A 23,207-nucleotide genomic window follows, 5' to 3' on the forward strand; every position below is an offset into this window, starting at 1 on the left:
TAAAACCAAAATAAAAACGAAGGATAAGGTAGAAGGAGAACAAAAAAGAAAAGTAATTAGTGTTATAATTGTTTTTTAAATAATTTGAATACTTTCTGGACATTTACATAAACATTTAATAATTTACAATTGATTATTTATACTGACATGGACATGACACATCATATTCATGGCTAACGCTACGCTATATCTATTCGCAACATGAAAATTAAATTGTAGGTGCTATGAGAATTTATACTAGACAACTAAATTGTTGTAGAGGCCTATCGCCTCACAATCATTTATTTCTACGAGTGTATGCATGATTTGACAATATAAATAATTTAGCTGAACATTTATACACATCTATTTAGAAGTACGAAACACATCACTATGAAACAATAATAATTATAAATAATCGTATAACAGTTCGGCTTTTAGTTACAAACATTGAAATGCACATTTTTGGAAACAAAATTTCGTAAATAAACGGTCAGTCTGTGAAGTACACACTTTCATTATTATGGAAAATAAGTAAGATACATTTTTACAAAGATATGTTGAAATATCCTAAAGCAATATAGCTATGACTCTTAAACACTTAAATCTATGTAGACCTCAAATGCAAATACTTTTTAATTTACATGATATGAATATGTCATTAACCTCTGTTACCGTAATTAAATATAGTAAATATATTGAGTACTTAGAGCGAGAATAAGTTAATAAGGTATACATTCCTTTAAATAATGCATTCATCAATAAAATCTTATACAGATATTTTTCGTTGCCAAAGAAGATTCTTATAAATACTTTGCTGCCTACTTGAAATTTGATGATGTATCAACATTTGATACATTTCAATAATTTACTAAAGAATCTCTTCACATTGGAATGTGGTATTAAAGAAATCATGCATATCGCACTCCAGTTGAGACATAATATAGATATAGCATAATAATTAATTAATCTATTTTACTTACGAACCTAAATATTATACATTTTATTTACATAATTATTAAGATATATAGATTTATGAATTTAATTAATTTTTGGGATAATTTATAATTACTTTTGATGTTATAGCACATTCGACTGCATCCAATATATCTGATACCGTTTCCATACTTCTGTCCATAAGATACAGCCTCTTCATGTGCACTATCACAGAGTAATGACATAATAGTGGGACTCTTACGAGCCCCGGATTGCCCCAGGCCCGTACTCGTGCATATAAGTTACTTATAGTAATACTAGGCGTAATAACACTTGGAATAATGACTCGATACATACATCGATACACTTAGCGTGTTAGCTTACGCTATTATAAAACGTTTTTTTTTCATATATCAGTCCGTCACTTTGAGTACTCAAGTTTAATCTTTGTACATAATTGAGAATACTCGGTATGGTCAATGGCCATTAGCAAGTTAGAGATTCTTCGTAGCCCGCGGAGAGTCGATTATTTGGAATGTGATCGGGCATTGCAGGAGTTCTAGTTGCTGATGCACGACTTATCGGATCGATCGTCGATCGGTAGGTATATTCGAGTGATATATCGACTGGGCGATATCATTTCAAACGGTGAGGCCTTCGGTCCGGGCGGGCGGCGGGAGCGACGCCAGCGGGTGCGAGTGCGGGTGGTGCGGCGCGGGCGGGGAGGGCTGCGCGGGCGGCGGGGGGTGCGGCGCGTGCGCCGGCGGGGAGCGGTAGTGCTCGCTCTCCTCGCGCATTTGCCGACTGCGCTCAGCCAGCTCTCGACCTCGTTCGGCAAGTTCACGCATAGCGGCTTGGCGCTCATCATTCTCCAAAGACGGCGGCCTCTCTAGTGGCGATGCTGCGCCGGGCCTTCCGGCTCCGAATGCACCGAATCCGAGCAGGCCTGGGAATTTACCAGCGACGCCGTTCTGTCCAGCGCTCTGTTGTATGACTGATATTTCATTCAACTGTGGACAAAAAGATTATAGTTTTAGTTGGCCCTTTGAAACAAGGTTGATTAAACGATACTGGAAATTTGACTTGATTGAATGATTGATCCTTGAGCTTTATATTCTTTGACAATAACCAGCTAATCTATTAGATAAGTACGTAAAAGTGGTCAGCTTACTTTCTGCTGCATGCCGTTAAGGAAAGGCGCGGGCAGGTAGGGGTAGAAGAGGTCGGGGCGCCGCAGCAGGTCGTGCGGCTCGTGCAGCGGGCGCGGCGGCAGCTCCAGCGACATGCGCCGCCCGCGCCGCGACGCGCTGCCGCTCCACATGTGCGTGCCCATGTGCACCTGCGTCAAATGTTCCCGTTAATATTTTTGAGTACTTTTTGATAAATGTGTAGGTACGTAGGTAGTAGGTATTTGGTTGTAGGTTAGTACATGTTTTTGAGAGAAAATAGTGTTATGCTCTATGTATACATATTGTTCTTTTTCCATAATACATATATCTAAAGGTATTTATATTTTCCATGATTTATTGATCGTTCGGCAAATATATGTTGGTGCAAGAGTGAAACATTTCTGAGTGGTCATAACTAATACCTAACTTTTATACAATTGTGTGCGTATAGTGATGAACTATTTATTCGATTCCATGACATGTTCGATAAAATATGTACCTACCTATGGAAGAAATTAAATTCATATTCTAGAATGTCGAATACATTTATGTTTTTTGGAACATACATTAAATGTTTTATATTTCGGAGCGTGTTTAATTTACATACCATAATCATTAATTTAAAAATCTGCTATTATAATTAATTGATGAGTTATTTTTTCTTTTAAAATTGCAACTGTTTAGGTAGAAAGAACAAACTATAAAATAGATACAAATAGGTACAATGAAATTAGTTACAACTACCATACCTTTTTTAAAATTTTTGTTTTGTTAAATAATATTATGTTTGTAAATAATTTAAATTACCAACAACAGAACAAACTAAGCTATTTCCAAAAAATATTCACCTTGAGGTTTCCTTTGGTTGTGAACGCTTTCTGGCAGACCGCGCATCGGAAGGGCTTGTCCCCAGTGTGGGTTCGCATGTGGATCTGCAGAGCGGACGACGACGAGAAGTTCTTGCGGCAAACTCCGCATAAATGCTTCGACGACGCTGACGGCGGTGGGTGTACAGGTGCACTTGGCACTGGGGAATAAAGGGTTTATGTAGTGACAATGAATATATATAGCCATATTCACCTCGAATGCAGGTTTATGTGACAAAGAATATACATATAAAAAATTTGACATAGGAGCAATTTCTTGTCCCCATAATTAGTGTTTAAACGACATCGCCCCGAATGCAAAAATTAGTAGTAGTAAAGTTTAGTCTTTAATTGCATGTGTAAGAGAATTAAACATGTGTGCGTCTGTGTTAAAAACACGAAAGGAGATGGTCCAAAAATGTATGGACCAAAAACCCAGAGTCGATTTAGACAAATTGGGTATCAATGGCTTTATTATATTGCACAATTTACCCCACCGAAAAATTAATGCCCATATCCATGGGGTATGAGAGTTATAGGCTAACAAATTATATATGGAAAAATCATGAGTAACTTGTTATTTAGCCTATAACTCTCATACCCCATGGATATGGGCATTAATTTTTCGGTGGGGTAAATTGTGTAATATAATAAAGCCATTGATACCCAATTTGTCTAAATCGACTCTGGGTTTTTCTGGGGTCCAAAAATGTATGGACCAAAAACCCAGAGTCGATTTAGACAAATTGGGTATCAATGGCTTTATTATATTGCACATTTTACCCCACCGAAAAATTAATGCCTATATCCATGGGGTACTTATGAGAGTTATAGGCTAAATAACAAGTTACTCATGATTTTTCCATATATACTTTGTTAGCCTATAACTCTCATACCCCATGGATATGGGCATTAATTTTTCGGTGGGGTAAATTGTGCAATATAATAAAGCCATTGATACCCAATTTGTCTAAATCGACTCTGGGTTTTTTTTGGACCATCACCTTTTACATCTTATTTTAAAGTACGTCTCGTGTTATATTTTTAATACGGTAAAGAGCAATTATCTTGGTATTTTTATGATCTAAATTAAACATTGTTACTTGATCAATATTGCATTCAACCACATTAAGTTGTACGGATTCAAACAATTCTACCGTCTACGTATGGAATTTAATTCCACTAAAGAGCATTGAATATTCCCAGCATGTCAGAATAGCGAGGACACGGCGGAGTGAAATAAATGTAAAGTTTCGGCCTACTTATTTAAATTGAACTTTTATTTATATTACAGACGAAAATAAATCATTTGATGATACGATATAAGTATCGTTACCATTTATAGCACCTTTAGGTACTACCTATATAGGTAAGGTCTAATCTCTAAACAATTTCAAATTGAGTTTATCAATTAATAAGATATTTAAAGTTATTAGGAAGGATGGCCGATGGTACCTACCTACATACATAATGCTAAATTAAAATATAACTCTAGGTACATAAACTTCGCTCTTAAAATAAATATCCGATGAAAATCTACCAAAACTTAGTTTATTGAATAATATTCGTATATACTTATGAAACAAGTTTCATTAAAATCGGTTCAATAGTTCAATACTTCAAACGATCTACCCTATCCACCAAAATGTTACACGAAGTGCATTTAAATTCATGTAACGTTTGCTCTGTCGAGTTGTATCATAACAATTACCTGTTAGTCTCTTTGGTAAAGGCGGCATGTCAATCGGGGGCGGGTGATTCATCGGCGGCGGCGGGTGCGCGGGCGGAGACCGCTTCAAGTCCATCTTGTCGGGCGAGGAGCGCCTCTCGGGGCTCGGATCGCGGCCGTCCTCGCTCGCCGCTCCCGTAGGACCACTTCCATTTTTGTCGAAGCCCGGTGGCATGTCCCGAATCTTGTGCGTGAGCATGTGTTGCTTCATGTTACCCTATCGAAAGAAACGACGATTAGTTCTGAGATTTCGTCACTCGCTGCTTAATAAGAAATAAGAATGCAATTTTGGGGCGGTTAAGTGCAGAAGCAAAATAATGATTTTATAGAGGCCACGCTCAGGCGTCACTCTCTCATACCGGGTAGACGAAGGCGTTCCAGAGGTCCAAAGCAGTGGCGTGTGGCGGGCGAGGAGCGCGCGCGCGCCTGCCGCATTGGCAACCGCCACTGCTCTGGAACCACAAATACACGCAAAATTTACACACACGCTCAGCTCACATAAAGTTTCTAATTGGGGGAAAAGTTCAAACAATACATTGGATAATAAAAAGAGTTAAAATTATCATCTAATATGAAATCAACGAGAAGAATATGTCTAGGTACGCACAGAGGATTAACAAAATCCCTACCTATCGAGCTTTCGTTATGAATCACGAATTTTTATAAAAATACTCAAAATAAAGCGCAAGACTTGTAAAACTCATATCTACTGTCTTTACTACGTTTAGAATTCCTTTTTTTGTAAACAAAAAATATAAATTCAGTTGTCCCCTTAAATTATATTTATCTTTTCAATAAAACATATAGAAGTAGTCATTAAATTAAAATAAAAAATAATCGGGAAAAAGTGAAGCGCCGTATTATTTAACACAAAGTGATTTATAAGAGTTTATGAACATTAAAAATGAGGTCACGTGATACTTTGTAACTTTGTAGTTATTAATTAGGTAATTCTTATGCATTGACGATGTCTTGATTTATCTTCCTTAACTCATTATTATTGAGAAGATATAATATTTACATTAAAATGCTTTAAAAATTTTAAGTTATTTTAATAATATTTATCAATGCCAAACGCTCAAACCTTTAAACCCTGTATTATGAATATACAGGGTGTCCCACTGTTGGTATACTAAGCTCAAAGGAGGTTATAGCTTTGCATACGCTGAGTACGTAAAAAATACTTATAAAATTCCAGACGCATTTTTTTTTTCAAATAGATGAATTATTCTTAAAACTCTATGTGTACACCCATAACAAGCAACCCGCCCAACTTTGCCACCAGCACGTGAGCTATCGTTTAAGATTATGTTTTCATAGACAAAATGCTCACATTAGAGAAGCGGTATATTATGCCGGCTGCGCGAAGATATAGAAGAAAACATGGATTTTCAGGAAAAATTTAGCAAACAATTTTTGACGTAATTTTGTTGTTTAAGTATTTTTTACGTGATCAGTGTATGCAAAACTACAAGTCTCTTCGCGCTTAGTATACCAATAGTGGGACACCCTGTATATATTCTATTCTACTTAGTCATTCTATATTAAATAAAAATAAAATTGGTTTTAAATTACCTAATTAGTTCGTGAGTTATCTTGTAAATTAATTTTTCATTTCGTAAAATAATTAGGTTTTATATAGCTCTACTTTACAATTAGTCCGGGATACATCGCCCATTTTTGCAAGTGATTACTATCAAGCTAATTTTTCGTGAGTAGCTTTATTTTGATGAGATGCCCAATAATTTCATGTACGAAACTCTCGATTGTGGTAGCTTACAGAGGTAACAAGGATAAAAATTCTTGATTTGACGGTTCTCAAATATTTATTACGCAATTTGTAGGACAATATGTCTGTTGAATTATATAAGTATTAAATAAGTGAAAATAAAAAAATCAGCTGGTTAGTAATCATTTATGATGACTTCGTTATCGATACACATTGGAAAGGGGGACTCTTTGATCAAACCATAGATTTTGTAGGACAAATATTTTTTCGAATAATTTAGATAATTATCTTGAGATTGAACAAAAAAAAACATTCAGTTAGTAATTAATATTTGAGAACCATCAAATCAAAATATTTTATCCTTGTTTCCTCTGGTAGCTACCACAATCGAGAGTTTTGTACATGAAATTATTGGGCATCTCATCAAAATAAAGCTACTCACGAAAAATTAGCTTGATAGTAATCACTTGCAAAAATGGGCGATGTATCCCGGACTAAATAACTTATTAAAAAAATATGGAACAATTAGGATCACTTAATATCTAACAATTATTATAGATAAAGAATAGTTAAATTAAAAATTTCTTAAATTCTTAAGAAATAGTTTAGCTATTCAGTAACAGATGGCGCGCTAGTACATAATATGTATGTAATATCCACATAATATCAGTACCAGTTACGCGACGGTAGAGACCGTATTTAAATGAAAAGGTTTGTAATCTAGAAGAATCTTCGAATGGATGTTTATAAAAATAATAAAATTTGAATCTTGAATTATAATATTTAAAATTTAAGGGAAATATATCATGGACCATAAAAAGATAATAAAAATGTCATTATGCGGGCTTATCTCTGTTTTATAAAAATAATTGTCTATTTTGACTTGAGTGCTGATTCATAATTTTATACTAATAAAGATTTTTAAAATATTATACTCATAAATAGATACATTTTGTTTATATGTGATGTATTACATAATATTAACTAATTTCATTGGTAGGTACTACCTATACTTTCACGCCTATATTGTACCTACTTATTACAAAGATATTAATTATTATAATTTATGATATCCAATCCATTCCCTCCATTATGGCTGGGCATTTATTGGTCAATATGAATTACCTATTTTCCTTTTCGATCATCACATCATATTTTCATGTATTTTCGTGAAAGTGCATTGTACTTAGATAATCTTAAAGTTGGAAGAGTATTTGGAGTCAATAAACTGGCAACGGTGATCAGAATAATCGATAATACATAGTTTGGCGCGTGAACTTTCATCGGTACGGGTGTTGGCGACACTTATTGTAATTTTAAATGTGCTTGTAAGCAGACACTATTCGATAAGGCCTCGCTGCTTGTTTCCCGATATTCTCTACAAGCGATCTGACATTCACATTCTGCCACGCTACGGTAAAGTCGATACATTTAATATTTTACTGCAGTTGTATGCATTAAAATATAACAGGTACAATCTTATCATGCAGACAAATTTGCACTTAATAATTATTTGTTATGTTTACTGTGCATGCAACGTTGCACAATATCATAAAAACGTAATTATATCTTCATAAATTTTGATGTTTGTATCAGAGAATAAGAAGTGGGTCATGAATTTAAAAATGATATTATTTTATAGTTTAACCAGCTATAAGTATTAAAGTTTTAATGTAATTTAAAAATAATACCGGCTGCCATTTGTTATTCACAATGTGAAATCACATTGTTTTAACACAAACAAGACAATATTGAGCTATAATAATTTTATGTAGGTAATTCTGATAAAATATTTGTAAGCGGTTTATGTGTAAGTTTACTGAGAAGTCGTCGTAACCATTCTGCGTGAAACCGGGGTGGCCACTACATTTAAAATATTTTATGCATACTTTAAGTTTTTGTAATTAATATAATTAGGGAAATTTTGCGAAAGGTATATTTCGGCAATGTAAGAAATGTAACTTGCAGTAGGTATAGGTATCTATAGGTATATCAGGGTGATATTACTCTAGATAAATATATTTCCAACAATAGGTATACAGATAAAGATATAGGGTAGTATCTGAGTGAATTTGCGGCGCCATCATAAAATAAACTTTTAGACTCATTTTATTGATAAGGCCCGCATAGACACTTAGGGAAACAACGAAAAAATATTATTTTGTGAAGCATAAATAATCTTTTTATGAGAAGAGGCGTAGGTAAAGGCTCAAGGATTTATAAGCAATAAATATTTTACGACATGAATTAATATTCCGATCGTTTTCCGTGACGTTGTTTTTATGACTTATCATTTTTGTGGCGACGATGGACCGCGACGCAAGCGCAGCTTTATGCTTGAAATATTGGCCGGACTGATTATAAAACTTGATTTGCCATAAAAGCAGAAATATTCTTTGAACCGTCTTAAGTATTGCATTAATTATTTTAATCTGATATTGCTTTATTATCATCGCTGGGGGAGAGCAAAACTCTTGAAGCAGTTTATACCTAATCTTTTTGTCTTCGCTCCAAAACTAATCAATACTGATATATCTTACAATCGTTCGATGAATTTATCTGGGCTGAAATAACTTTACTACAAAAAGCATTTCTTACAAAAGCCTACGTTTTCCTTTTATAATATAGGTAGGTATCTGTAGTATTTAATCTATCTCGAGACACGTACAAAATAACACAAATAAATCCGAGGCTTGAAGCAGCAAATGTAACATTCAATACCTACGGGGAATCGAGAAAATAACAATAGAAAGGTGATGTAATATCTAGAATAGCGCTTTAATGTAAAGCGAGTGTTGCATATCTGAGCGCGTCAAGTGAACACGGCTCGCCGGTAAATCGGCGAAAGTCAAGTTATGCCGTTGAGTGGTTTCTTACCTAAGACATAAATAGACTGTAATGAAAGCCGTTTAAAGGATTCAACCACCATTTAAGGTGATGAGGATATAAGGGCGAATATGAGTCCTATGATTAAGGAAAACGTTAGACAAAAAGATATGCATTCCTCAGCGTGCCTATCTTAGTTATTTTTCTAATTTCTATCAGTAGGTAGGTATATAAAGTGACGCCAGAAATATCAGCACCAAAATTATTATTAATCCTACATTGGAAGTATATTATAATTATGTTGATATAAATAGTTTTGTAGAGTTGCTATGGGTAACTTAATAACAGTGCCGTCTTTAAGGCAGGGCCCGCAGGGCCCTGGCCCGAGGCCCCGAGGTAGGCAGGGGCCCCACAATTCTGAAAATTTTCGATATACAACAACAAATTTTATAACATAATAAGAAAAATATCAAATCACACACTTGGTAAAATAGAAATTATAATATTTATTGAACTCTCATATGTGGGGTGTTAAGAGACGGGGTTACGATTTAGCCTATTGCGTTATTGTAAACTGAAAAATGATAAAGTTAAAATTTAAGGATTTTCCATCCCTTACATAGGCCCCAGCCAGTACCTTGGCCCATAGCCTCGTTGATCCTAAAGACGGCACTGCTTAATAAATAATTCTTGCACAATTGCTATAGATATTTAATTAAGTTATAATTATGAGCTGTTAGCCCATAAATTAAAATGTAGACACGCTTATCGGCCTAAGCATGCACTTAAAAAATGCATTCAAATGCACCATGAATAAGGTCTAATATACAATAAGTAAATAATCGAACCAAAAAGGAAGTTAATACAATACGATTTGATTAAATCAGAATAAACGAGCCTACAAGTTTGTAAAGTTGGTCGTCAATTACTCAGCAAGTCTGGGCTCGAGAGAGGAAGACAACGAATAACGACCGAAACTTATGCGAGCTAGAGGCGTCGACTAGAGACTTGTAATTACAGCCTGCAAAATTAATGCACTGAAACTTGGATGAAATGAAACCGGAGTATGCAGTTTCGTACACCAACATTGAGTTGGTTTTTGGTAAACCGGGCGGACGGACGACTTTATCTTATAAGTAACCGTAAATATAATCTTTATATGTTAAAACCCGTATGCAATTATTATGGCAACATTTATATACAGCATTTACACGTTGAAAACGTTTGTTTTCGCCAATAAGGCATTAGATATGTTGTGAAAATTAGAGGAAACGTCGTAAACGCGTAGATATGTGTCGCTATTTGTGTAACAATAAAGTATGAACTGGCTTCGAGCCAAAGATACTCGATAGGAGTTTATACGATTAGATATAAGGAATTTCGTTTTGAATAATATAATTTTCTGATTCCACTTTTTTAAATATAGAATATAGACTATCTAGTAGGTAATTTAGTAAATATACATAAAAATATATCTATTTACAGAATAAAAAATAAACTAACCTTTGTCGAAAAGCCTCTATCGCAGACCGTGCACTTGAACGGACGTTCTTTGGTGTGACTTCGGTAGTGGATCTCCAGTGCGGAGTTGCAGGCAAAGGTTTTGTAGCAGATGGTACACGTCGTATTACCACGCACTAGACAAGGAAAAGAAAAACATTTTTAATTGTTATTTTCCGGGTCACAATACGAACATCTCATTTAAAACAAAGATAGATTACTTGTTAATCATAGCCATCATGTCCTTAAGCACCCGGTAAGGTAATATTAGAGTAAAAAGTATTAGGACAACATGTAGGGAATGGAAAAGTGGACGACCGGGGCGGACGATTATTTAAGATCCCGCTTTCGCATACCTGCGGGAGGAAAAGCAAGTCCGAGCGGGCTGAAGGGCGATCCACCGAGAGCACCGAGCGCAGCCAGGGGTGTGGGCGGCGAGGGCAGCGGCGAGTGATGCGGCAGGCGCGGCGGCGTTGACAGGGCCGATGGTGACGGCGAGGGCGACGGTGGCGAGGCTCGCGCACTCCGCCCGCTCTCCGAACCTGTCGCCGATGGGAGGGAAGCCGTTGTGGTGATGGTTTTTATTTCGCATTCGGACGCCGTGGCGCAGACGGAGAGCGGCGAAGTTCGACGATCCTTTATTTCAGATTCATCGTCGAACTCCCGAGTAGTAAGCTCGCGCTCTTCACGGCCGCTCTCATCGTCGGTTCCGCGGGAGTCCGCCCTTCGGTCGCCAGGAGTGGAGGGAGTTGGAAAGGTAGGAGTGGGGATGTTGCAAAATGGAGAATAGTCTGTGATATCGGAGTCATTATTACTGAATGATTGACTATCGCAAGTATCTCGGGTGCCCTGATCAAAAGAAACATTGCAACGATCGCCCGTATGCATTCGAATATGTTGATGTAAAATGCTTGGGTCAGTAAATTTTCTGTGACAAACGGGACATTGGTGTAACATTTGAGAGGGAGGTTTAATTCGGTGGACGCCCATGTGCGTTTTCAAATTCCCTTTTGTAGTAAAAGCTCGACCGCACAACTTGCATCGAAATGGTCGTTCACCAGTATGAGTACGATAGTGCATCTGTAGTGCACTTTTACATGAAAGAACGCGATGGCATACAATGCATTCATTAGGATCGGTTACTTTATTATCAATATTATCTACTAATTGTTGCAACTTAGATGTTTCTGAAGTTTTTGTAATTTCTATCAAACTTTCCCATGAATTATCGTTGCTACCAGGACGTGGTAGAAGAGAATTGTATATTATAGGGTCACGAGAGAGATCTGGGTCAATTATATTGTTAGGAATATTTGGGAATGGAGTTACACTACCTGAGGAGATACTACTTGGAGGAGAGTGGGGAAATAGTGGATAAGACGGAAAAGTACGAAGTCCCGTAGCTATTGAAATTGGTCCAGATATCGATTGATTCTTACTTGATAAATTTTCCGGTTGATCGGGGTCCGGCTTCACGTGAGGACTTTCTCGGCCGATTTGATCTTCATTGCTATATTTTGAGTCCATGCTGCAATCGTCATAAGGTGAGGTGGATGGATATCGCTCTTGCTCTGTTTCTTGCACAGGCTCATTTTCTTCGGGCTCTCGTTTAGGTGATATTCGGTCAGTTTCTTCAAAACTGGAATCTCGTTGGCTTTCTTCGTCTTGCGGTTCTGACTTAAACATATCCGATGTCGATCGGGAAGGACTTGGTGCAGAAGGTTTGCTTAAATCAGCAGGGGCATCTTGTTCTTCCCGCATTGCAAAAAGTGGATGTGGTGGCAGAGGTTTATCTCCAAGTGGACGTGGAGGAAGAAGGTCATGATGCGTTGGTCTATATAATGGCAAGCTTGGCGGAAAAGGTGCAGGCGCACCTGGTGGAAACTGGAGAGGGTGTGGTGGCATTCCAGGTATAGGCCCCGGAGACAGCTGCGCTAATAGCGGAGGATGGTATTTGTCTAAATGTTCTGGCACTGGGTTCGGGTTCATTTTGACATGAGGGAATTTGGCCGTGTGTCTTTGGAAATGTACTTTAAGATTTCCTTTTGTCGTGAATCTTGATCCGCATACGTTACATTTAAAAGGCCTTTCTCCAGTATGTGATCGAATATGGATTTGAAGCGCTGAATCACTTCCAAACACTTTGCCACAGTATCTGCACCTGTGTTTAAAGAAAGGCTCATTTCTCCCTCCGCTTTTTCCATCATACGGTGACATTTTTCCTGACTTTCGAAAAGCCAGTTCATCAGCTAAATTATTCGCTAGAAGTCCTTGAGATGCGTTATCAAGTACCTCTTGTGCTCGCTTCTGTAGCATTTCAAGTGTGTTTGGTTCATTTAGGGACGGTGGAGGATCGTTGTTTGTGATTATTGAAGATGCTAATGATGAAGAAATGGAGCTATAGGGTGGATGAGACATCATAGGTGGAGATGAGGTCGGAGGTTTAGGAATGGATATCGGTTCCATCTTAGGCGTAATGTGCGAGTGGGTTGATGGCAAGCTTTGGCTAGTAGGAGGAGCTGGTTCAACAGGAGATGGCTCCCGTGGCGGACGAGGCGGCGACGGTGAGCGAACTGGCGTCGATGGAGCGGTCGGTTCTTGTTCACAAGGTGGTGGACTTGGCTGCTGATCATCTTTTCTTCTAGTTAATGATAACTGATTTTGTAATTGTCTTATTAACTGAAGTTGAAAAACTTGTTGATGTTGCAGGGTAAATAACGTACTTTGTAATACTGCGAGCTCATGTAAAGCAGCCTCATTGTTTGCATTATTGGCCATAGCTGTGGCCGCAAACTGTGCAACTGCAACTTTAGTATTTTGTAATGCTTCAAGCGTTACATGACCAGCCACCGAGAAGGGTAATCCAACTGGTGGAACATCAGCTTCAGGTACTTCAGCCTCTCCATCTTCAAGACTATTATTATTTTCTGCATCTTGGCGATGCCTTCTTACTTGTTCTAGTCTTTTATTAGGACTATCCATTTCTTCATCCCCTGATACAACCATATCTTCGGGATCCGAGTGCATTCTTTCTTCACCCATCTGAATTGCTTTTTCATCGCAAAGTCTCTTATGGTATAAGAAATCGTTAAAGTTATCAAACTGTTCCTGACATCGCGGACACATATGCGTCTCTGGACGGTCTCTGCCATCTTCCGGTAGAACATTATTTATCTCTTCTTCAGAACACGACCCCGAACTTTCACCTAAAACAAAAAGAAATCGTTATTGTTGCGATTCCGACGAATATCATATTTTATATGAAAATGTGCAACTGTAACATAAAGTTCTATTCATGAATGATAAAACAATACTATATATATACGTATTTGATGTCGTTTTCTTTATCTTTACAAATGTTAATGAAGTTCCATTTATTTCGAAACAGTAACGTGGAAAATAATATATTTAATCTATAATTACATCTTAAGTACATGTTGTAAAAATTTTCAAGATCATATCGTAAGTTTTCTATCAAGTGAAGTAATGGTATGAACATATTTATAAAAAAATATCACACTAATGTAGAGTTATGAAAATCATAATTATTTACATAAGGTATTTGAAATATTAAAAACGTACCAAACGTAAGTATACTGTACTTTATACTTATAGAAATATCCTTATGTTTATAACGACCGCGACGTGGTAAAATTTGGCAATCAATATATCATTGTAAAGTGAGTAGTTATAAAATTGCCTATAGAGTGATAACAATACTTGTATAACTAGGTAATTAAAGGGCTAAAAATAGAAAGGATAAAAAATATTTATTGTCCTACTATGGTGACTATTTATAAATATATTTATTCAATGAAAGAAAAGTCATACGGGAATATTGTCAGTCATGATGTGTTGAATTATGAATATGGGGCTTTTATATATTACCGCCCTTATTAACGAGACCATACTGTTTACGCTCGACATAATTCTACTAATTTAGAATAACCATTTACAGTCCAAACTAGAACTTAATATGCAAAAAGTATCTGGGCACACAGTATTATGTAAATAACTCGAAGGCAAGGCGATGATGTAAAACATTCTGGTGCCGTTTTTTAATTCGAATATGTATTACAAACCCAAGTATATCTAACTAATTATATGTTTTTGCATATTATAACAAAATATACGATGATGACGCACATGAAAGTGGTACTTCAGGTACATGTACAAAATAATGATATTAATTGGAACAGCTAGAAACGATAACGACCTTACATGTAATAAAATTATAAAATGTACAGTGAAGACATACATTTGCGTAATATGTATATATATTGAAATCTAGGCTGTTTTTCTTAGTACTTTAATTTATAGTTACGCACTTGGCTCAAGCCTCAAAGAGATAACTTATAACTATTCTGACTTTTAATCTTTTAGTCTTAATATTAAAAAATGTTTTCCGTAAGTCGTTGTATGATATTTATTTCGGTTTAAACTACATAAAAATAAACTCTAGATTCGATAGAGCAACAAGTCACATCTTCTATATTTATTGACGATTGAAAAGTATAGGTTATGACTTTGTTTCAATTTCAGAATAAGAGAGAGAGAGAGAATGAAAGCGTTGTTTCTACGTTTTTAATTTTTTACAACAAGGCGGCGCGTTGCCTTCATCTATAATTAATAAGATAGTTTTATAGTATATATCTATAACTATAATAATACTAAACTGCTTATAAAGGAAATAAAAATAGATACGTCTAGAACTATTCAATTGGAATCATGAGATTACCTCAAACATAATTATAAATTATGTAACGAATTTGTATGATCTCCATATTATAATGACGAAGTTTTTCTTTTATGTAAGAACCTTTAAAATTTACTATGCCTTGCAAGTTTTGAACTTTATATTCATTTCGCATAGTATAACACTTCTATTATAGGCAATAGAAAGTACAATAATTATAGTCATTGTTCGAAATCTTCAATTTTGAATAAGAAATTAAAATATTGTATATAAATATAATCATAGGATGACGTAGATATGTATTTTAGACTCACTTTAGACTTTTAATAATATTTGTAACTTTTATTATTCAGTACATTTGTCGGTAGGCAGATACTTCTACTAATCATCAATTGACAACTGCATTCCATGTATCTAATATTGTAGCGCTTATTCAAAAATGAAATTATAAATTTATTAAATTTTTATAATTTTTTGCTATTCTTTATAAATTTAAATTCAAAACCATATTAAGAATTTTTTTTCAATAATTTTAAGTTTAGGCCCTCTCTTTACAGGACGTTATCGCAGGCAAATTACTTTTTTGCTAACTATTAATTGTAGAGGAGCTTATGAGAGTACCTATAGTTTGACCAAATAGGATTATTTAAATAAGTTGTAGCAATTCACATATTAGATAATGAATATATAGTCAATAATTATACAATAGTAGATAAATATTCGATTGGCAGTTTATCTGTATCTAAAAATGCCAAAAAAAAAACATTTAAAATGAAAAAAAGTCAGTGAAGCGCGAATTAATCGAACTTTTTTTTCAAATTTAAATATAATTTATTTATTGTACCTACCTAATTAATTCAGTATGCAAAATTTTAGTAGCGTAGCGTTTATAAAATTATCTATATTAGGTATTTTACGAAATACAAAGAATATACCTAATAGGTCCTATTGTCTTTTTAGTTGATATTATTTTATAATCATAAACAAAAATAATTTGGAAAATCCAAAAGTGCACGCCTCATAATTTTTTTTAATAATTATTTAGTAATTATTATTTTTGTTTATTTAATAACAATTAAACCACATCGAATCAGACCCTGAAAAATGAAAGGGTTCTTTCTATTCCTGAGCATACTCAAGCGTAAGAGAAAAAAAAAAGACTCGATTAGTAAAGTATTTCGGTCGCTATCGTGTTAACAAGAAAATCCTCCGCACATACAGACACACGGACGTCCAAGACAGAACTTTTTTAAACTGTTTTTTAACTAGTTTAAATAACAAAAATGACATCAAAAATATCATGAATGTTAAAAATAGTGTTTTTTCTTAATATGTGTGTGTATGTATTATCTTACAAGTGCAATGTATGATACATAAAGACATTTTAAGTTTGAAAAATCAGATGTTTTGCGCGAAGTGACAGTACCTAGTACCCACCTCAACGCTTCGCTTATGAGGCGTGCAATATATTTTAATGCATGAAAAACTTTAATATTCTTACTTATTTAATATTTGATCACATATTTGTTTACATATTACCTAAAGATATCAATTATTTTTGTCACAATTCATCCCGTTGCAAAAGTTATTATTTCAAAACCAAAGCCTATCCGTATACAGTATTACAATATATATTGTAATACTGTGCTATTAGTATGTGGTAATATTATAGACTAGCTGCGCTCCGCGGTTTCACCTGCGTGGCTCCTCTCCGTTTGGTCTTAGCGTGATGATACATATATAGCCTATAGCCTTCCTCGACGAATGGGCTATCTAACACCGAAAGAAATTTTCAAATCGGACCAGTACTTCCTGAGATTAGCGCGATCAAACAAACAAACTATTCAGCTTTATAATATTAGTATAGATGTATGGATTTATTCTATTATTTTTGAATTTATGATTATCTTTGACTGGCTAATATTGTGTTGTAACAAGTACGTTTATGTTTTGTATAGGTAGGCACGTGTAACTTTGATTTTCATAACCCATTTTTTTAGTTAAATTTATATTCATAGTTCTCACCATATTTTTATTTCCATACTTATATACACTGATCTTTAGTAAGCAGAATATACTATGATAATATTATGTGATCTATACGTTATTCATTGAAATATTTTAATAGGATATTTATAATATATTTGGACAGTTCTAAATGGTTGGTAACAGCTTCTTGACAAAAATAGGCTGTAGAGAAATTTATAAATATAAAATTGTTCTATTGTATAGGTACCTAATGCACATTGTAAACGAAATAATCTTTAGTGGACTTTGAATGTAAAAAAGTGGAATATATCCCTATTATCGACTCTATGTAAAATCACGGTGCGTTAAATTGTTGTTTAATCTTATGTCATTAATACTGTATTGATAAACAGTAACTATAATGTTTTTTATATTTATTACAACAAAGGGATTCAGGTAATAGGTATGTATAAATGTATAGATATATCATAATTATTGAATGGTTTTTATAATAAATTTCTTATTTAAAGTAAATGTGTGTTTTATTTCAATAAATTAAAACAAAAAGAACGCTGTGAAAATGTAGGTATCCTTTTAGTAGGTACCTATTCTCATTTACTAACAATTCAAAAGACAATCTTTTATATGCAAAATAAAATAATATTATGTACATATTGTTTTGCCCAAAAGATAGAGGATATCAAACGAATGAATTATATTTTCTGTAGGAACCTTATCGTTGAAATTGTTTACATTAGGTAATATATACATTTTCCATTTCTGATTAAAGTCAGGGAAACGAATTCATGTTAGTTATCATTTAAATGAGTCCCTTAACAATAGACAGTTTATATTGGGGTCAAATTAGCCTTACAATAGAATACACAAACAATGAAAAAAATAAATGAGAATCAAAAATAATGTTTAATTAATATTTTTTAAATTACCCAAACGTTTGAACCAATGACTTGACACGAATGATAATAAGCGATATTGTATTATGTATTTGGTATCTTATTTTGAAGAATAGTGTGGTCATTGTAATTCATATTAACTATAACTATGTAGGTATATGAAATTCAATGTGACGGTGATCTATTCGACCTTTGTTTGGGAGCATCACTAATCATCCATTGTTATAATTCAAATTTAGGTAGATAAATTCTAATTGAAAATTACAACATTTTTAATCAAAATTTATTATTTATTATACCTAATATATACCTTAACACAATTAGTACAACACTTAGTTATCCTATAGCACTTAACCGGCTTCAAGTGCATACTTTTCGATATTTAAAACATAAGGATTAAATACCTATTGCTGTCGGCATTTAATGTAATTATAACAAACCATTTGTTTTGTTTAAAACATACGAATCATGACCAAATTACTAACACACTAATTTTTAATAAGAATTTGACTCTATCAAGAGCTTTTTTAATGTAGGTATCATCGATTTCTTGATTGTCTTCTCCGTTATCATATTCGAATATAGAAAATTACTTAAGATATCACAAGTACTCAATATCAGGTTATTATAATATTTAATGCGTAAACGCATAAATTTGCTTATCGTATAGATTTTTCAACTTTCACCAAAGAGTTTTTATTTTTTAATGTCCATTTGATGTCCGCATCATAATTATTATATTAGAAAGTAGTTATCTGAAGGCATAGATTTTACGCAGGCCCTTATTTATCGACAGCGTTTGTAAATGTTTACATTGAAAAGCGAGCGAAAAGTGAGCACCGACACAAAACATCATAATAATCCGGGATAATCTTGCGGTAAGGGCTTAAATGTCTCATTTGTATCGAGATACCGGTGCGGTTAATAGTTAGTTTGTAAGAAGGAGGATTAGTGGTGTCTGTTTATCGCAATTTGGGTGTAAGCTTTGCGGCCAGCGCGGCGACTCAAAGCGCTGGCTTGCGACAGCGACGTGCGCCTTACTGGGAAGTGCAAAAAACGTTTTGCATTAAAAATACAACAGAATGCCGCTCGACAATATCCACTATACCTATTGACAAAAAATAATATGCCCATATTCATATGTCTTTATCGTCCAGAAGCTATTTAAATCGGTTTCAATCAAAGCCACTTTTTCAGTTGATGTTTAACTAAGCTAAAATTAGGATTTCCTGTTTATTTGAATAGCGATCTATCATAGATTCGGTTCATGATGTGTTGATTATATACCTACTCGATAAATATTATAGCCGTTTGAATATTTAATCTATATAATTTGAAACACGATGGTAATTAATCCACTTACAGAAAGTCTATAATTTATACATTAAGTGTAATTATTATTCATCATTCAAGGTAAATGGACGCAATATACATAAGTATCAATATTTCATTTTAGTAAATACGGATTAGAACCTGATCGCTTAGTAGCTTTTTATATTGGAGCCATCAAATTCGTTATCAAATATTTCTTCGAGAATATTAGGTATGCAGCTTGTTTCAATCATTGAAAGATAAAAAGCTCACTAAATTTTTTATAGAACAGCAATAAAAAAGTGTAGCGGCTCATATATAAAAATTTGACGGCCTGTCATTCGACTAATATACAGCCACTTAAGGCTTTTATCAAAAATGTGATACTTTTTCGGGGTTATGACACTCAAATGTAAACTTTCCGCATAACTTCTAACGTTTTATTTTTGATTGGTTTTTATCCGAGAAGACTCGTTTAATTCCATTATTACAAAATCTTGAGTAAATATTGCTTCTTTGTTGTATTATTTTATTATGGTATGTGTTTGACATTAATGATGTACGATAAGATTTAAGATTTTATAAAATATGTTTGAATAAAATTCTACGATTTAAAAAATGTTAAGGCGTACAAATGCTTTTGCGCATAATATAGTTTTAACAAGAGTGTGGTGAAATCACAAAGAAAAGCAATTTATTCATAAGTGTGCATTTAGGTAGTTACTTTTATGAGTAGGTAACATACAAAAGGCTTTTATAAACTTTTTTGAATAGCTACAGTGGGTACCTACCTACTGTTCTTTATGAAGAGCGTACCTATTTGTTTTAATTTCATTGAAGAGAAAAAATGCATCGCTTTAATATGAATTTAAGTGCTACCAAAAATGGCTCATATTAAATCAACTAAGATAATAAAAGGGTAGGATTTTATTTTCAGTTAAAAATTGTTTTAAATGCAAATTTTGCCGTAGTAATACTTTTTGGACGGGAAAAGGTAGAGCCAAAATGGTAGAGCGTTTAACTTATAATGAAATATTGACTGTTAAAGACAAAATAAAAGCGAATTAAGTTTAAACTGGTTAAGAAATTCATATTAAAAATTGAAGAAAGCTCGTACATACATCATTAGCCGCCTAATGCTAAATATCGGAAATAACCGGGGTCAACAATTCACTACACTGTTTACTCACCACGCAGAGGCCGAATTTTTTTGCGCACTTTTTGATGAATGCCAAATTTTATCGTCGCTAACTGAATCATTTTAATTAATAATTGACAAACAAAACTTTCAAAAACCGAAAAGCGGTAACACGATTTATGCTCCCGAAGGAGACTTCACAGTCCTTCAGTCGGGTGATGTTTGGGTGTCGATAGTGAAGAAGTAAGTACCGATGGAGACGCGGCGGACGCAGGCGGGCTTCACGCGCGGCATGTTGAGAGGCGCTGGGCTGGCGGCTCACGGCCAGCGCATGGCAGGGAGCGCTCGCCCCGGACACAGTTCACTTCGCGGCCGCGGACGGGCTCGGCGGCGTGCGGACTCGGAGTGCGGTGCGGACGGTCAGAGGAGCGCACCTCTCGCCATCTGACGCGGGACTGAGCGCGAGGCGGCGGGCGGCGGGCGGCCGCGCGCGCGCGCACCAGGTATACGGTTATGACAGGGAGGCGGGGCCGCGCCCGGCTCATAAATCAAACTTCGCCCATTCGCACGCGTTCCGAGCTCTCCCTCCTCCATATTCAATATTCAGGGCGGGGCATATTTCATAATCATAACGCCTCATATTCATAAGTGACATGTGGCCGCGGCCGCGGGCTCCAGACGCGGGTGGGCGGTGTTGACGCCCGCTAGATGGCGACCGACGTTCGCCCCGCGAAGCCTCCCACATTCGCTAATTGAAGCTACACTTTGTAAGTTATAATCCTTTGTTTGTGAATTAGTACATTTGTTTTCATTGGCAACATAGGTGCAATGTAGTATGTGATCCAGTACTAGCGTGTAATAATGTTATCATGTTTTGTTAGCGTTATTTTACGAAGTGTTTCTTTGATTTATTTTATGTTTCCATGAATTATTTTAATAAAAATTAACTAAATTTGTAGATTAAAATATAATTGCTCTAAGTTTTACAGCACACATTAATAAAAAATTATAAATGAATTGTGCTGTATCTATTTAGAAAAATATCATATTTTTTTGCTATCATGCATAAACAAATATTATTTGTTATAATGTATTAATTTCACTCACACATAGAATATCTTAGTCCAGTCCAGGTACCTACCTATTATTTTGAATGCATTTACAACTTAGCTTTTACAACTTTAAGCTCATTTAGGTATTTATTTTTAATTTTCAAACTCAAAAAAAAAAAAAAATTCAAACTCTACATAGAGTTCTAATTATAGAATGAATTAAAGTATCTTAAAGAAATTAATTTCGCTCATAATAATTTGACTATGATTCATAATTAGTTCTTAACTTTTTATCAGCCATATCAAAATCGAAAATCTATCCAATAAAAATAAAAATGAAAAGCGAACATTTCACTGAGTCATGAGCAACGACAGCTGTGTCGAATCCTACAATGACAACTAACTAGATTCCGGCTAAATCGACATCGATTTTAATTTTTGAAACTGCGACTTATTAAAAAGCGGATGCCGGGAGCCATGTCAATCGCTTTGTGTTCTTTAAATTAAACAGATATATACGTACGGTAGTCCCGGGGCGGGCCGAATCCAATATTAATGTGATAGAAGCAATTTAGACGAATCTGCCAGTCATCGGGTCGAGACGTGTGACTCGCTACCGCTTTATAATTGGCCCTATTAAAAACTTTTGCCTCCCATTTAAACTTATAACATCACTTCTCAAATGACATTTATAATTTGTAGGTATATTGTTCGTGTGAGCGCTTTCTGGGGTTTGAAATGTAAATAAAGGGGGGTTTACAAATTATTTATTGATAATAAGATTAGATAAAAGTTCATTCCCATATATATTATTGAGATGGATAAGTTATTTCAATACTTTGATACTTTTATGCAGTGCTATAAGCTATAGATACAAGCGAAATAAACATGTAGAGCTATTTTTATTCAATAAATAAAGATATCATAATATGTATCTTGTTTGCTCAGTTAAAGTGTCAACAAAAATCTTTAATTAGTATCTACCTATTGAGAGCAATCTCCTCATCTCCATTTTCTAAGATAAATGTATTTTAATGGTTTTAACGTGTATTTAAAACGAAAGAAGGCACAAAATATTTACTTCAAAATCGTTTATTTTTAAACGAACTCTAAATTTCATTTACTTGATTACAACGGCCTGCTTTTTTTTATTGATAAATTCTGTTGAGTTAGTAAGACGACATTGTGTATGCTATCTGATAAAATCAATTAAATAAAGTTTTAATTAACGATCAACATCAACTGACTTTTTATATCTGTCTGTTTGTATTGAATATTCATCGCTTCGGCTCGGGACTTTAATGTGGCGATGTGAATATACCTGTAGTTAGTGTACTTTTTAGTGCATTTATTGCCTGCTACAAATGTTATGTATACATTTATGTGAAACGTAG

The 23,207-nt window shown here is 34.7% G+C and overlaps 1 protein-coding gene and 1 long non-coding RNA gene across 13 annotated transcripts in view; one reads left to right on the forward strand and one right to left on the reverse strand.

The window, feature by feature from the left end:
* Positions 1–47: 47 nt before the first annotated feature.
* salr (spalt-related) lies at positions 48–21,219 on the reverse strand. Of its 4 annotated transcripts, none has more exons than XM_090113203.1 (9): positions 20,814–20,985; positions 13,458–13,940; positions 11,091–11,276; positions 10,738–10,871; positions 5,039–5,131; positions 4,662–4,896; positions 2,933–3,111; positions 2,087–2,254; positions 48–1,925 (listed from the first exon to the last, which is right to left on the reverse strand). In XM_090113203.1, the coding sequence occupies exons 1-9, from the start codon at positions 20,881–20,883 to the stop codon at positions 1,557–1,559; spliced, it is 1,917 nt and encodes a 638-aa protein (XP_089969329.1). In that variant the 5' UTR covers positions 20,884–20,985; the 3' UTR covers positions 48–1,556. The 4 variants fall into 4 exon arrangements, with proteins under 4 accessions (XP_089969329.1, XP_089969324.1, XP_089969319.1 ...); XM_090113198.1 differs by having other exon boundaries at positions 12,174–13,940; positions 20,814–20,982; XM_090113193.1 differs by lacking the exon at positions 20,814–20,985 and adding an exon at positions 21,013–21,219 and having other exon boundaries at positions 11,091–13,940.
* The window catches only part of LOC149910388 (uncharacterized), a 176,551-nt gene continuing 174,487 nt past the window's right edge, over positions 21,144–23,207 (forward strand). For 6 of the 9 annotated variants that reach the window (XR_016457824.1, XR_016457831.1, XR_016457834.1 and 3 more), the window contains exon 1: positions 21,271–21,528. This is a non-coding gene — a long non-coding RNA (uncharacterized LOC149910388). The other 3 variants (XR_016457828.1, XR_016457830.1, XR_016457832.1) reach the window with 2 other exon arrangements.

The sequence above is a fragment of the Colias eurytheme genome, chromosome 2, assembly GCF_061535395.1.
Source record: "Colias eurytheme isolate Ceu_HAF_F1 chromosome 2, ilColEury1 Martin Lab GWU primary, whole genome shotgun sequence".
Classification (NCBI taxonomy): Eukaryota; Metazoa; Arthropoda; class Insecta; order Lepidoptera; family Pieridae; genus Colias; species Colias eurytheme.